Source organism: Labrus bergylta, chromosome 15 (genome assembly GCF_963930695.1).
Source record: "Labrus bergylta chromosome 15, fLabBer1.1, whole genome shotgun sequence".
NCBI lineage: Eukaryota > Metazoa > Chordata > Actinopteri > Labriformes > Labridae > Labrus > Labrus bergylta.
In genome coordinates, this window is record NC_089209.1 from 19,660,056 (window position 1) to 19,675,637 (window position 15,582).

Sequence of the window (15,582 nt, forward strand, 5' to 3'; positions counted from 1 at the left end):
CTTAAAACAGCAAAAAATTATGACTTTTCAAAAGTGTTATCACCCCTCCCCAAATAAGTCCCAGCATTTACCGATAGGTGGTGCTTCATATCTCTGCACCGTCTTTCTCTGCCTCAGGTTGTATGGCCTGTCATTTTCCTCTCCTGCCTCCTCCACTTCATCTCCTTCATCATCTTCATCATCATCCTCTGCATCTTCCTCTTCATCGTCACCATGAGAATCTGAAAACATCATGTGCAGTTTTTTGACTTCATATCTCACGTAAGTGTAAAAAGTATTCACTCAAAGGTCACTTGGTCATCATCTGTAGATGTTTTGTATTGATTTGAAAGATGAGGTGGTTCATGACGTTTTCACCATTATTTTGTCTCCACTGATTTATAAGTAGGACATAAAAAGAAAACTAACCTTCCGTCCCTTCCTCTTCTTCCTCCTCCTGCTCAGTTTTACTCATGGCTTTATGATGTGCAGGCATGCTGAAGGTACTCCTGCGCATTGATTTCCTACGCTTCACCCGAGAATACATGTCCATGTTTTCCTGGAAAGTCACAGCCTTCACACAATTACTAGTATTCAAATCAAAATAATCAGAGAGTACTTTTCTAACTACTGGACTTTTATTTACAGGTCAGCCACACTCACCTCCTCAGTGTCTCCTGTCCACATGCGAAGACGCTCCACCTCCCGGTTTTGCCTGATGCTGCTGATGTTGTCCATCTCCTGAAGGACAGCCTCAGCAGTGCTGCAAACACACAGAATTTGTATCGTTTGGGTGACAAATGGTAAATGGACTTGAGCTTGTATAGTGCTTTTCTAGTCTTCTGACTACTCAAAGCGCTTTTACACCAAAGGTAACACCTACACATTCACATCCATTCACACACTGATGGGAGAGGCTGCTATGTAAAGTGACCATCAGAAGTATGTATAGTAATCCATACATGCGCCACCGACGGAGAGACGACCAATTCTATCACTGAGCCACAGGTGCCTAATTTGTACATGAACTTCATTGTCTATAGACCCAATTTCTAACATTAACATTTTTCTTAAGTCGACTCTTTACTCTAAAGCATTGGATGTGACAAGAAAGAATTACATTGAGACACCATGCTAGATTGCTGTACTTTGAAGCTGCTCACTTCCATATTAAGTGAATTTGAATGTAGGACTTGAATATGGATGATGAAAACTTTTGCCACAGGTTCGTAGCTAGGACTTTGTGAAAGACTTCATAAGGCAACTAAATAAAACAATTAAAAAAAATGTTTTTTTTATTTCTCAAATGTAAACTGGCCAAATTCAGCTTGTTGCAATTTCAGTAAAGTATGCTTCAGCTATTAAATTTCTACTTTGTGATTCTGCTTATTATGCTTTGCATGTTAAAAGAGCAGTTTAATCAGTGTGAGGGTTAGCTACCTGTTGACCAGCTGGTCAAACAGCAGGCTCTGATTGAGGTGTTCAAATTGGCTCTTCTTCACCCGGCAGCTCTTCTTCAGTTCCACATGGCCGTTCATGTGGGAGTGATCTCCCCCTCCGCTCTCATCATTCCGGTGACTCATATGAGCTGCAGCATCAACAAACGTTGAGTTAATTATTTTATTCTAGGCCATCCAAATGCATATTTTCAACATATGGATTAAAAAGAGAGACAAATACAAACTGCATTACCGTGCCCATTTTGCATTATGCGAGAGGACAACCTGGAAGCACAATAACAAGGGGTATTGATGTATGCAAAGGAAACACAAAGAACTGGATACACACATTTAGGTTGGTTAAGATGACTTGACAGCAAATAGCCATATAAACTTAGTTCTGGCTTAAAACTGAATCTTTGTACAGACAAGTCAACTCATCAATAAACTGATGATTTCAATGCAATACTACTGTTGTGCTTCAAAAAAATATGCACTCTCGGTCTAATATTCAGAGATGCCCCATGATGTGTGAAACCAGAACCAACAGCTGACCTGGTGCGATAGGTGGGGATGTCCCAGCTGACCCTCTGGCCTTTAGTCTGAGGGGACGGGGAGGTGTCACTGGAGCTGGGCTCAGAGGCGGTCTGTCGTCGTGTCCGCTTGGAAGGGGGAGCCAACCGTGGGCTGCTGGGACTACTAACATCACTACTGTGATCCTTCTGTTCAACAAACAAACATTACATCAATTTCAGAGAGGAAAATGTAGAGACTAGAGAGATAAAAAAAAAAATCTGAACAAGCAAGTAACAGAACGCATGATTGCAGAAACAGTTACAGCCGTACACAAGTACACTTTAATGATCACCTCAATTAACTTAAATAGCACCTTTAATTGAATGTTTGCACTGCCAGTTATTTAATGTCTGCTTTTTAAAACATTGCTGTACATATATAAACAACACAACTTCAGAAGGTCAACACTTTTTTATTCTTATTTTTTTATATTCAGGTCTAATTACAGATTTAACTGTTTATCGGTTCTTGTTTAAATTGCACATATAGTTTTATCCCTGCACGGGTTATGTACATTTCTTGTATAAACCCATTTTTAATTGCACAGTTTAAGTTTTTTTTTTTTATCTAGGGGTATTTAAATCTTTTTTTCAGGTTAATATATATGTATGGGAGGGGAGGGTCTGTTTTGTGGTTTAATTTGTAACATATGTTTCATGTCATGTATGTCTTTGTAACCTGCTACTGGATGCTTTGAATTTCCCTCGGGATCAATAAAGTATCTATCTATCTATCTATCTATCTATCTATCTATCTCAAGTTTTTATTTAAAAAACACTCTGTCAGGCAGTGTATAAAGCTAGAATATTAAGCAAATACCAAGTACACATAACCAAACTGCTCAACTACAAAATCTAATCCATGACAACATAAAACACATCAAGGACGCAAGACAGCAAGAGCCCCACAGGGCAAACCCAGAACAGAGTATTGTGAATAGACATGACGCCTTGTACCCAACTCCTCAATGTATTCTCTGAATCACAACAGGGCACCAAGCAGGCATATGCCCTTGATGCTCACGCCCTTCACAGCTTCACTTCCCTGCTGATATGAGAGTGTATCTCACTGTTGTCATAGGCAACTGTCTGCAACGTCGGTGGTGGAGTTTGTCTGACAGGCCGGGTGCAGACACACTGAAAAGTGCATGATGTACTGGCAAGCAAGCAAATGCAGTGTTGCAGCCTGACAGGTGTACCCTGAAATATTGATTTGTTTAACTCACTTTTCCAAACACTGTGAAGTTAAACAAACCATTGTCAGTTTTAGCAACAAGGGTTAAGTTTTAAACACAGCTAAGTGTGTGAAAGGATTGGGGATTGTTGTGTACAAATATAACTTGAATTCTTGAAAATTACATTGTCAAATGTAAAGGTCTGTAACAACCCAAGAATGTTAAATAAGAGTTAACAAAGTCATCTGTCATCGGTTAGTGTGGCTGGCAACAAACAGGACTGGACATCAGCCAGGAATCACTCAAAATCAACCAAGTATGAACAAACACACCATTAAAGAATGAGATAATGACTGTCAACAAAACATATTGTACGTTTGAGACAAGAGCTACGATGGAAATAAGTCAGAAACACGGAAGCTCTTGCCTTTCCTAATGTCAATGTTTACATTTAGAGACAAAGGCTGTCAGGCTGTTTGTGGGTCAGTCATCAGAGTGTAAACTATTAATTCAGCTCACATTTCAACATAGAAGGAAATAAACAGGTCTATTGTCACATTAGTAGGTGTAAAACTGTTGTTGTGTAAACAGGTTGTCTGTGGGTCTGAGGGGCAGAAAGTTCACCAAGTTCAGACTTGCTAAATACGGGACTAGAGCCAGTCCACTGTTTTGAACCCAGGACTCCCTTCCCCCCACTAGCTGCCGGGCTAGCTGTTCCCTACAAATGCTAGCACAACTAATGCTTTATCTCTTTACAGTTTAAATAATAATGACACTGATACGTCAAGAAGGGTGACATTGAGTAATGCTAATACCCCAGCGTAAAACTTGAAGTTTTCTTTGATTTGGAGGCTCATTTGTGGAGACAATGGTGAAACAAGTCAGCCGGGTAAAATTGCCAAACACAAAGGGAACTGAACTTAGGGTTAGCCTGGAGCTAACATGGCTAGCTTGTAATTTGACAGCTGAGCAATGCGTTCAGTGCAAGTGACACGCAAATAATGTGCAACAATCAAGTCTTTTATTGTGTTTCTGCGTGACTGAGCGGGTGTCAGGTTTTTTAATGCTCGTACTTTGCTGTGAATAAAACATTAAGTGGAGCACCTTGAGGCCAATGCTACAGCTACATAGCCAACTAGCAGAGCCAGCTAGCTCGCCGGCAAAGAAAGGAAACCGGCTTACATGTTCTTCAGAGCTTCGCTCGGTTCTCGACGAAGACCTAGTCCGAGAGGAGATAAAGGGACCGGTCCCCGGTCGTGAGCTTTTTCTCGTATTCACCATGGTTTCTCCTTTAGTCTGCCCTCACTGAATCTCTCTTACCGGCTCCAAACACTGCCTCAGTGAGCGCAGCATCGAGGCGCCATTTCTCTCTCTCTCTCTCTCTCTCCTGCCTCTCTCTCTCTCTCCCTCTCTCCCTCTCTCTCTCTCTCCTGCCTCTCTCTCTCTCTCTCTCTCCTGCCTCTATCTCTCTCTCTGTCTCTCTCTCTCTCTCTCTCTCTCTCTCTCTCTCTCTCCTGCCTGTCTCCCTCTCTCTCTCCTGCCTGTCTCTCTCTCTCTCTCTCTCTCTCTCTCTCTCTCTCTCTCTCTCCCTCTCCTGCCTCTCTCTAGCTCTCTCTCTCTCTCTGCCTCTCTCTCTGTCTATCTATCTCTCTCTCTCTTCCTCTCAAGTGGATGTGGGTCTGTTTAGCAGGTGCATTTATTTTTGCTGACTGGACAACTACCTTTAAGAATTAGAAGCCACGTTATTTAATATAAGAAAATAATAAAGACCAAAATAATCAATACAACCAATTGTGTTCTGTTGTTTTGGTTCATAATAACTCCAGAGAAATATTGACCTTTAACCACAGTACACAATCCTGTAAAGTTAAATAAGTCACTATAAGTAGCATATTACTGAAAGATAAATCCCAAAAGCAACATTAAAGTGATCAAGTGAGGAAAAGTCAAATTTATAAACTTGAGTACACAGTGTACTCCTCAGAGGAATATAATGTTCTATAGTGACATTTTTAGGGGAAAGAAAACGTTGAAATAGCGTGTGTCCACTCTTTGCTGTGGACACAGAAACATTTTGTCCCTTCTTGTCCCTAAACTTTAACATAAAAAAGTAGAATGACTAATGTTCAAATGGGTCCTTTTCCCCAGTTTTCATTCTGAAATCATTCACCAAAGTTTAGTGAAGCTTAGAGCTTAGTCAAGCTATGGTTTAGTAACTAAATCGCCTTGACTTAGGTCCAACATTAAAACAACACTTAAAAAACGAGCCCCCATATATTCAAGAACAAAAACATTTATAATTCAACCCAGAACTGATGACTCAATCTCAAATATGATAATGAGACCACGTTTTGAATACAGTGTCACATTCAATCAAGTAAGACCCAATATGTTTTGGTATTCTTTCACTAAAAGAGAAATGTCTGAGGACTTTGTTCAGACAAGGTTTCCTACAAGTAAACATGACATTAAGAATTGTAGTTGAACCAAGAAATTGAAACTTTCCAGAAACCCTGTGGGATCCTGTGACCCCAGTTGTGGACACTCTGCTGAAACCAAAGCCTGAATGTGTTTGGGAGTGTGTTGCCTGTACGCTATTTCTGTCTTGACTGGAGATGCAACCGTGCAAGCCATCTGCTTCAAAATGATGGATCAAACCCTGATTTCTTTTAGGGAAAAATAACCTATTTTGATTCAAGACAATATGATATTTCTAATTTTGTGAAAAAAGTTTAGTCTTGAAACAAAAATACTCTAATATATCAAATGTTGACGTTGCATTGCAAATGAAATGATCTATTTGGTCATTCCACTGGCATCAGAGGCCAAATCATTATTTACTTTTGTACATGTAGCCTAGAAAATGAATGTTGGTCCATGAGATGACTGGGTCATATAGACACTAAAATATTAATAGATGATGATGGTATAATGGTGATGGCTTTTGTTTGATAACGATGACTTATAAGATGGTTTCTATACTGATTAGAGCTCTCAAGAACTGCCGTCAATGTTGTGCTTTGCCTCTGTGCAATGCCTGTCAGCACCTGTGTGTCCAATCAGACTCAAAGCTGATCGTTTGCTCTTACTGACATTGTTCCCTTTTTTCTAGATCCTTGCTTGTGTTGTACTTACTCTCTGATGTACGTCGCTTTGGATAAAAGCCTCTGCTAAGTGAATTGTAGAATTGTAAATGCACAATGTATTTAGGCTATTTGCCTAAATCAATGTGTGCCCTAATATATTGCTTCATATGGTTGATAAAATGTATTATATTTTTCCTAGGGGCTAATAGGGGGTATTGCAATGTCTTTACAATATACAGTATGAAAACCAACACCATAACCATGACTTGGGAAAATTAAACGATTGATTTGTAGTGTAAAAAAATGAATATGTCTAAAAATACTTTGGATTTAAAGTTGCATGGAAAGATTGTGAGATTATAAAAATGGATCAAAGCCAAAACACCTTATTCTAGCCTGTCAGACTCAGCTCTCGTCAGACTTGGTGTGTATGTGTATGTGTTTTTTTTTTGTTTTTTTTAAAGAAAAAAGAAATGGTGTAGTTCCCTAGAAATCGTGCTGTTTTTCTTTAGTTTGATTCAATTGCTAAAATACCACAGCGAATGATATGATTAATTGTTATTATCTTACATGCACCTCTTTCAATAAGAAGATAGGTCCAAAAATAAATATTTCTATCAATTAGTGTGCAACATTTTGAATCCTCTTTAGGGGTCTCTTGTAGCCAATGATGGTTCGACCTCAAAAATAGAGCCTAGCCTACATAAATAATAGTCTAATAATATATAGGCAAATAATAATACAAAAAACAATAATAATAATAGCCTTATTATTATTATCATTATTATTAATACTATTATTTGTATTATTATATCATTATCAATATTCATTTGATTCATTTTTGTTGTTGTTGAACGATGGATGGATAGAAAAAGGATAGATAGAGAGATAGATTACCCTGCTTAACTGAACTGAGCGCAGCAGCACAGTGTTTTGCGACAGGAGTAGTGGCTTTACGGTAGCCTCCTCCTGCGTCACAGATATTGCTGAGCAGAAGAGACGCTACACCAAACTTGTGGCTGCAGATGTGTAGCCCGGGATTATCCAACAAATCACGAACTGGTAAATCAGTATTTGACCTTAACCTTTAATACGAGCATGCAGATGTGCATCCTTTGAGTGTGTATGTTCATTTAATCCATGTTATCATTACACAGGTCCTCTGTCGGAGGCGTCCATGCTTTGTGACGCCCACTTACATAATTAACGAAAACATTTTAGGTTATTGGTTGTTGTTGTTTTTTATCTTTACAATTCAGCCGCTTGTCTTGAGCGAATTCAAGTCATAAACAAGTTTAGTAGTAAAACTGACAATGTACACGCAAATGTTTGTGTTTGTACACAATTCACTGTCATAATTTAATGGTTTATAAAGGTTATATTTCAATAAAAACTTGTAATGGTAGTAGATCCTGTACTGATGTTTTCTCTGTCCACGTGCCTGTCATGTCATAGATGGAAAACACACAACGTCATGAAAGAGTTTGACACCGTTGGTGGTGAAAATGATGCTGATCGGTAAGTCAAACTGGGAATGATTATGTTTTTCCTTTTGATGTCATGCTTAAATGAAATATTTGCATTTGAGAATTCCCACAACTCCGTTGGTTGTGAATCATCTTTTATTGTTAAGGACAACACAGTATGAACTCACACAACATGTATTTTTGGTGTATAAAGGATCTCAGCAGTTTGGCTGGAAAGTCATGTTGCAAAGAGGTTATTTTTCCGGTTGACAAACCTATTTGCTTAATATAACCCTGCTGTGTTGAGAGGTCAATAATGCATTGTTTCTGTGACTGCAGGCAGAATTCAATACGATACATGATGACTAAATTTCACTTTTGTCTATTTCTTAATGGATGGTCAGTAAAGAAAATGAGGAGGAGGCACCGATCAGGCGTAGTTTCTCGGTTGAAGACCTCCTTGATGAGGTGGAGAAGATCTGTTACGATGCCTCAGGGACGTCAAAGGTCAGAAACAAACACACTCACACAATTTCAGGGACATTCCTCTGTCAATGCTCAAAATGAGACTATTGTTTGCAGTTTTATATTATTATTTTATTATCGTAATTTACACAATTAAGTTGACTCGAAGCATTGAAAATAATGAAAAAGTTGATAAAACACCCACATAAGAAAAGGTTTTAATAATGATAATAATAGACTTTATTTGGCATGGACATCACAGATACATTGGACGAACCAGATGCATTGTTTAAGTGTTTTAGCAAGCATACTAGTTCTCAACACCGGTGTAATTTACATAATTAAGTTGATTCAAAGCATTAAAAATAATTGAAAAGTTGATTAAACACCAAAATGGTACATAAAATTTGCATTGGATTAATATATAATACAGCAGACATTTTAAGAAAACGTTCAGGTGACAGTGTTCACTTCAAGCAGTTACATTCCTGTTGTTGACATTTATGGGACCACAAGATCCTCCTGTCAGCTGGACTTCAGTACATTTATCTTTGCTTTAAACACAGATCTGTTTTTCAAATTTTACTCCAGGCGGAGATGGTGGTGCGCCTGTGGAAGGATGGCTTTTCTGTGAATGATGGGGAATTTCGCAGCTACTCAATACCAGAGAATCAAGACTTCCTGGATGCCATCAAAAGGGGGTGAGTGAAATTGTCACAAGAAACATGCACTATCCAAGAAGCAAAAAGTCATCATATCTTCAGATCAGGTAGGGTTGAATATTTACATTAAAGATGAATCCAACAGGTGAATACATTTCTGGCTTCCTATCATTTTCCTTCTGGCCTGATATAACCCTGTCTGTTCCTCTCACAGTGACATGTGGTTAGAGATGGAGCACAGTACGCTGATGTCAGTAACATATTACAACACATATTCTCTCTAGACGATCAAACGCAGGGCTTTGTTATTACTTTTCTGCCTGCTGTTAGACTTCATTACTAGATGTTTCTGTTGACTCTGGGTTGTATTAAAAATGTGACTTGTGTCAATAACAATCCAATGTAAGACATGATAGTGACTTATTCATATTATTTCTGAAGGTAATAAAACATTTTATTAAAACTCTAATCATATAATACCCTTGTCTTATAAAAGATGAGTGAATGATGTGGATACCATAAAACAGAAAGTTCTCTGACCCATTCATATGAGACTGATGTCACTGATTTGGATCTTTAAAAAAAGGGTTATTTCAAGAATTGTGACATCACAATGTCATCATGCACAAGTTCACCTCCCCAATAAATGTGTGTTTTTCTGAACAATATTGAAAGCCAGAAAAATGAAATTATCCAGAGAAGTAAGCACATTTGAGAAGATGAAACAAACAAGTGTTTTGGCATTTAACATATAAAGGCATGTGGCACTGGTAGCCTGGTGACCTGGTGGTTTTGGTTGCATGCCTTATGTGTGGAGGTCCACACAGGTGTGACCCACTTGTGTGTGGGTTCATATTCAGCCTGTGGTTGCTTTCCCCCGTGTCATACATATTTTGTCTTTTGTAACCGACTTTGCCCGCTGTTCTGTCTCTCCGGTAAAGGTACTAAAAGCCCAAAATAAATCTTTAAAAAAAAGATATACTATATGTATATAAAATTACATTTCTTTGACATTCATTTGTGTGATTTTCAAAGCAGCTTTAAAAGCATAGACACAACCATAAACAGACACATGCAATTATTCTTATAAAAAATGTAGATTATAAACATATGAATGATCCATCAATTTTATATGAAATAAACAAATTAACTTATTTATTTATATTTTTTTTTTTCAGAAAGCTGTGTAGTTTCACAGAAATTACTTATAATATATAATATATATTATTATACAAAACATCATATGCATACAAGTTAAGATTCAATTACAGTTCTCTTCTTATTCAAAGACTTAATACATTTGATTCTATGATTTTGTCTTTCCCGTCTTTCATGCCCCCAAGTGTTTAAGTACTATTTATCTAAGGTGTCAATAAAATATGAATTCCTGCCATCAATAAATTCTTTAAGGCCGTAAAGTCTGACCTGAGGTCATCCCGAGGAGATTAATGTTGCAAAGCCAAACTGAATGTACCTGAGGGCACGTAGTTTTTCCAATAAAAGACAATTTCTCTCAGGTCAGATGTAGCTGGTGGATGTCCACTCCCTCTATATGTAACTCAGATGTCATATTATGCCCATCCTTTGTTCGATCCTACAGGCAAAAACAGTCTCCAGGGGATCATGAGCAGTTCAGCTGTCTTCCTATAGCCTACAACCAGCATAATGCTCGTTAGTGTTCATTAGGCCTATTGAGTGTTCTGACTAGAGACTCTAAGCCTGATCTCAAACCTGTTCCAGGGAGCTCCCGGCAGAGTGGGAGAGCAGAGCAGAGGAGGAGGAGCTGGAGATCAGTGTGGAGGATCTGACCGAGGAGGATTATGTTCCCAAGAAAAAGGCCTTCCACCCCTTCAGCGGCAGAGGTTACAGACTTGGCAGGTAAGAGACAGTTTGTGTTGTGACAGTGTTAAACAATATATCTTAAATGTATTTGACCTTTTACAGTTATTTACATATATATGTCTTAATAAATGTCACAGATAATCAATGATGTAATAGCTGAGTTTGCATCTTTGTTGTCCAGTTGTGTCTGCTTATAGTTCCATAAGACACAGTACTGCTTTACACCACTAGATGTCCTTCTAAATCCAGATATTTGAAAACTGGAAAACAAGCAAATCTGACCAAGCAGTCCATCAACCTCATGAACTAGAACCTCAACATTTTCATAAGATCCCTTTATGGATACCAAATTCTCCAGAGCATTCAAAAAAATATTTATTTTCCTAACATAAATAAGTTTGGAAAAAAAAAGTAAACATTGCGTGTGCTCGCTCTTATAGTTTTAATCTAATTATTTATCCCTGTCCATTCCCAGTGTTGCACCCAGAGTTGTGGCCAGGTCACCATCTGTGCACGAGGATGGAGAATCTCCTCCTATTCCCATGGTAACACTAGACCACGCCCTTCCTGTCACCTCCCTGCAGATCTGGTTGGCCGACGGCAGGAGACTGGTGCAGAGGTTTAACCTATCGCATCGGTGTGTATCCAAGTGTCAAGGCCCTAAACACATCCTTTTGCATCATGCATTGATATCCAAACAGCCTGCATAGTCTATCTTGACATTTTTTATTTTTTTTTTATCTCTGTTGTGCTGTCTGTAAATCCCATAATCTCAAGCATTGCAGCTGAGAAGTAGTTCAAGGGATGACGAAAAAGATTTTTGTTTGTACTAGCTCTGGAGCTGGTGAGGGGGTTTTTAGAGGATTACGTAATGCTTTGTTCTAGTCTGCTGGAGTTTGAAGGCATGGTGCATGTTATATCCCCTGCCACAGTGCATGGGGCTGCAGAAAACATAATCTGAGATGTAGCAACGGAGTGGATCTATAAAATCCCCAGAGAGGGATTGCGTAACTGGGATGCAGCATTTATATAACAGAGTTTGTGGAAAGGATAGAGAGGGCTGAACCCCTCTAACCTTCAGCAAGTGTGTAAGGAGTAGGGTAGCCATAGGATCGCTTGTATGTGCTGGGTGGTGATTAATAATAGATTATGTTACTAGTATAGTGCTCCACAGAGAAATCATGTGCCACATGAGAGAGTAGAGAATTTGGATGGGCTGGGTTTTGCTGCTTAAAAGAACTAAAGCATTTTCTTAATCTTTGTATAATATGATTTTTATCCTTCTGTCCTAATCTTTTCTATCATTCCGTCTGTAATTTTCCTGCAGGATCTCTGACGTCCAGGATTTCGTCGCACGCTCCCAGAGGAGCTGCCCACCTTTCGTACTGACGACATCGCTCCCTTTCCGAGAGCTCAACGACAAAGATCTTAGCCTAGAGGAGGCGGATTTGGCGAATGCTGTCATTGTCCAAAGACCCCTGAACACACAGGCTCCGTTTGGACACTCCTGACTAAAAAAGGGCATATATTTCATGCATCATACCTCTTTTACCCACGCACACTGTCACCTCACAACGACCCCGATGGCAGACTAAAGGCCTCTGATAACTCATTAATCCTTTGTTTATTCTGCAGTTTGTGCGACATTTCATGATTGTTACCGCCTCTTTAGTTTGTTAATCTTAGTGGGAGATAATCTGCGGTCTAATGGAGACGTTGTCTGTTTGGGTGCTGCATCTATGAATGTGTTTTCAATGCTTAATTTGTCTTCTGGAGAACAATATTTACCTGTCAACACGTGTCCCTAAGTCCCCAAACTTAGGAAAAATAATGTCAAGGAAAACCAATTGTGTTGCCTCTGCAGATGGAAAACCATGTGTGTGGCCATTTATTTGTCTACTGCATTTCTTCTTCCCTCACACATTTACACACCACCAGCACCGCTAACCAACTCTCCAAAGTCTTCCCAAACTGTGATCACCAGTTTTTTCTGCACTATTTATATGAACAAATAAGGGTTTGTATCACTATGTTTACAGTTATTTTAAGTGGAAAACATGTTTTATTTGCACGTTTTAAAGAGGTTAGATGGGAAAGATGTCTGCTTGTTATTTATGCTGACCTTGCTGTTAATGTCTATCCATTATTTTTGCCTTAATTTGCATATTATGTGAATATTTGCCTTAATTCAGAATGTAATGTTTTTTTTTTTGAGTGCATCAGTTGAATACTGTGGAAGCCCTAAGTGGACATACATCTGTGCATTTGATTTACTCTGTTGTCCAATGATAATGAGTAATTTCTGGTTGTTTTCATGAGATCTTGACTTATTTATGTCTTTATCTCAAGATAACAATGTTTATTTTTCCCGTGACAACTTGTTAATTTTGCGATATCTTGAGAAAATTACCAAAATCAAATAGTTATCACAGGATAACCAGTGTTGTTCTCTCTAGATAATGAGGTGAATATGTCGAGATCAGAATAAAACAACATAAATTTACTCCTTATTACAGGAAACTGGAGTAAAATGAAATGTATTCAGGCATGTCCTCTAAAGGCTTCCGTAGAAGACATATCACAAATCAAGCAACAATAAAAAATCCTCTTCAAAATTCTGCACTTTTTAATGATTTCTCATTTGATGAAGAAAAAAAAAGGAATGTCATACAAATGGTTTGTCATTTTGAAAATTTGAATCCCGCTCAGCTGTGAAGCCTTCTGAATGAAATATTTGATAGTGAGGGGAATCCATCAGCTTCAGGGTTTTATGATGTCAAAGTGATTTTGTCTTGACAATGAGCAGAACATTGTTTTATGTTGTAATGCCACATCTGTGCCGTCAGCACAGGTTTATTTGGGATTAAGATTGGGGACGCAGGCAGGTACTAGTGATGTCAAGGAACCCAGAATTGGAGCAATGACGCCTTCACAATGTCTCTGCTAAGACATGGTACGGGGTTAGGTAAAGTTGAATCCTTGATTTCTTTTTTGGTGCTTCTTGGCTGTGGCATTAGAGGGTTTCTTGGGAAATGTAGGGACACGCATGCTTTTACATGAGCTTGCGTTTGCCTCTCCATCTCCGAGCTTTCGGCCTGGCCCCGGGAAGAAGGCGAACACCATTATCCATCTTCAATATTTAAAGCAATGGGAAGGAGGGGCAAGCAGAACAGGGGAGGGAGTGTATTTTTCTCAGGAAGAGGAGATGACAGCCTTAGGGCGGTCAAGGTCAGGTGAAGAAAGTCAGCAGCAGAACTGTCCTGAATATAAAGAATTACCTTTCTGAGAGGCCAAGTTGCACATTTTAGGATTTTTAAATGAACATGCAAGCTGTATGCATCACTTGGTTGGCAGCCAGAGGGGGTCTGGCTAAAGAGTGAAAGAGGGCACATTTCCTTTGTGCTACATATTTAATAAGGCTAAGCATGCAGGGAATTACTTTCCCTTTAACTCTCACATTTCCTTTCAGATTGACCCTTTTACTCGCGCAGCAGCCGACCTTTCATTTTGGACATTCCTCTTCACGCATCATCTGAAACATACCCATTCTAATGCAGGTCATATGCTTGACTTTTCAGCAGCCGTGTCTTTTCTCATTGTCAATAATGTGGTTTTGGTAGAGGGGTTTGCATGCTTGGAATTTATGAAGAGGTCTGGGTTCATCAGCCGAGGTCTCCACTACATGTTTGTTGTCATGCTCTGAAGACAGGCTTACTCTGGAGAGTAAACATCTTTCACTGATGGATGAAAGGACTTAGCGGGGAAAAAGGGAAGGCACTCAATATATCATAAGCCAAAGGGCCAATAAAAGTTACATTGCAAGCATGTGTACAATGGTAAGTAGTTCCTGAACTAGTTTGAAAGTAAAAGGCTTCCTCTTCTTTAAAATTCCAGCCTTAGAAGAACAACTTAATGGTATATTTTGAATTAATGTTGTTTCATAGAACTAATGGTCTGAATTAAAGCTCCTAAGGAACTTTTGGTTTGTATCAAATTCGGCGACCCCTGTGGACAAAATGGTCCCTCTAAAAAAGTAGTGTTTCTAATGAATAATCTCATCCTGTTTCCTTTTAACAGTGAAGTGATTACTCATCACCAATCATTGTCGTGGAATATAAGCTCCTGGCAAACTTGTCTGACACCTACCCAGTGGCAGAGGCTAAAGGCATTAGAATCTGTATAGCCAATTGAGATAATCACTCTGGTTGCTTATTTTGACATGCAAAGTCAAGTTACAGGCAAACTGTAGAAAATACAAGATGATGATGATGATGATGATGATGATGATGATGATGCAGTATGGGAAATATGTACAGTAGCTGGATGCTGGAGAGCTTCCTTGTTGAATTCTTTATGCACATACACACCTGTCTGGCTCCCTGATTGAAGAATAGCTCAGTTAATGTTTGATGACTAAAATGACACCTGACAGCATTACATTACACATTACATTACAGACATTCCACGTTGTCACGCACCACTTCATGAGAAATATTATGCATCATTTAGGGAGGGTTTTAAGTCGGTGGTAGGATGATGACGGTACACCAAAAAGGGATTTTAAAGATAGTCTGTAGGCCACTTTCATAAACATAGTTGTCACCGAGCCTAAAATGTTCATGCCAGAAAAAACACGTGCCACGAAAAGAACCAGCAGGCCTATTCACGCAATCCTAAATCTGAAATCAAGTGTTGAATATCATAGTACTTTTCAATAATTCATCTCATTCATTAAAAATTCCAACATCATTTTAAAATTCTGACAATACAAGGAATAATGAAGTAAATGTTTGTCTCGTCCCTTAAGGGTTTCATAAAAAAATGCTTGCGTCAAACCATCCCCTAACACGAAGCACATATTTTGTGGCCAACCAGTAAAAAGGCCTGGTGCCT

At 38.9% G+C, this 15,582-nt stretch overlaps 2 protein-coding genes across 5 annotated transcripts in view; one reads left to right on the top strand and one right to left on the bottom strand.

Moving 5' to 3' along the window:
• Nucleotides 1–4,637, bottom strand: part of atad2b (ATPase family AAA domain containing 2B) — a 59,907-nt gene extending 55,270 nt beyond the window's left edge. For 2 of the 4 annotated variants that reach the window (XM_020641617.3, XM_065963401.1), the window contains exons 1-7: nucleotides 4,351–4,637; nucleotides 1,974–2,140; nucleotides 1,672–1,703; nucleotides 1,420–1,567; nucleotides 643–742; nucleotides 409–538; nucleotides 72–221 (exon numbers count right to left, since the gene is read on the bottom strand). In XM_020641617.3, the coding sequence (XP_020497273.2) occupies nucleotides 72–221; nucleotides 409–538; nucleotides 643–742; nucleotides 1,420–1,567; nucleotides 1,672–1,703; nucleotides 1,974–2,140; nucleotides 4,351–4,449 (826 nt within the window). In that variant the 5' untranslated portion in view covers nucleotides 4,450–4,637. Of the gene's footprint in view, nucleotides 1–71; nucleotides 222–408; nucleotides 554–642; nucleotides 743–1,419; nucleotides 1,568–1,671; nucleotides 1,704–1,973; nucleotides 2,141–4,350 lie in introns of all 4 variants that reach the window. The other 2 variants (XM_065963400.1, XM_065963399.1) reach the window with 1 other exon arrangement.
• Nucleotides 4,638–7,203: 2,566 nt separating this feature from the next.
• ubxn2a (UBX domain protein 2A) lies at nucleotides 7,204–13,307 on the top strand. The gene is made up of 7 exons (XM_020641611.3): nucleotides 7,204–7,316; nucleotides 7,710–7,772; nucleotides 8,125–8,227; nucleotides 8,777–8,886; nucleotides 10,588–10,725; nucleotides 11,165–11,326; nucleotides 12,017–13,307. Exons 2-7 carry the CDS (start codon nucleotides 7,729–7,731, stop codon nucleotides 12,198–12,200), a joined length of 741 nt encoding a protein of 246 aa, XP_020497267.1. The 5' UTR covers nucleotides 7,204–7,316; nucleotides 7,710–7,728; the 3' UTR covers nucleotides 12,201–13,307.
• The last annotated feature ends 2,275 nt before the right edge of the window (nucleotides 13,308–15,582 follow it).

What these genes read in the sequence shown, in the direction of transcription:
- ubxn2a (XM_020641611.3), top strand. Translation starts at nt 7,729, where the DNA reads ATGAAAGAGTTTGACACCGTTGGTGGTGAAAATGATGCTGATCG. An exon ending in GGTGAAAATGATGCTGATCG is followed by an intron (nt 7,773 to 8,124) that starts GTAAGTCAAACT and finishes ATGGATGGTCAG; the next exon opens with TAAAGAAAATGAGGAGGAGG. An exon ending in ATGCCTCAGGGACGTCAAAG is followed by an intron (nt 8,228 to 8,776) that starts GTCAGAAACAAA and finishes ATTTTACTCCAG; the next exon opens with GCGGAGATGGTGGTGCGCCT.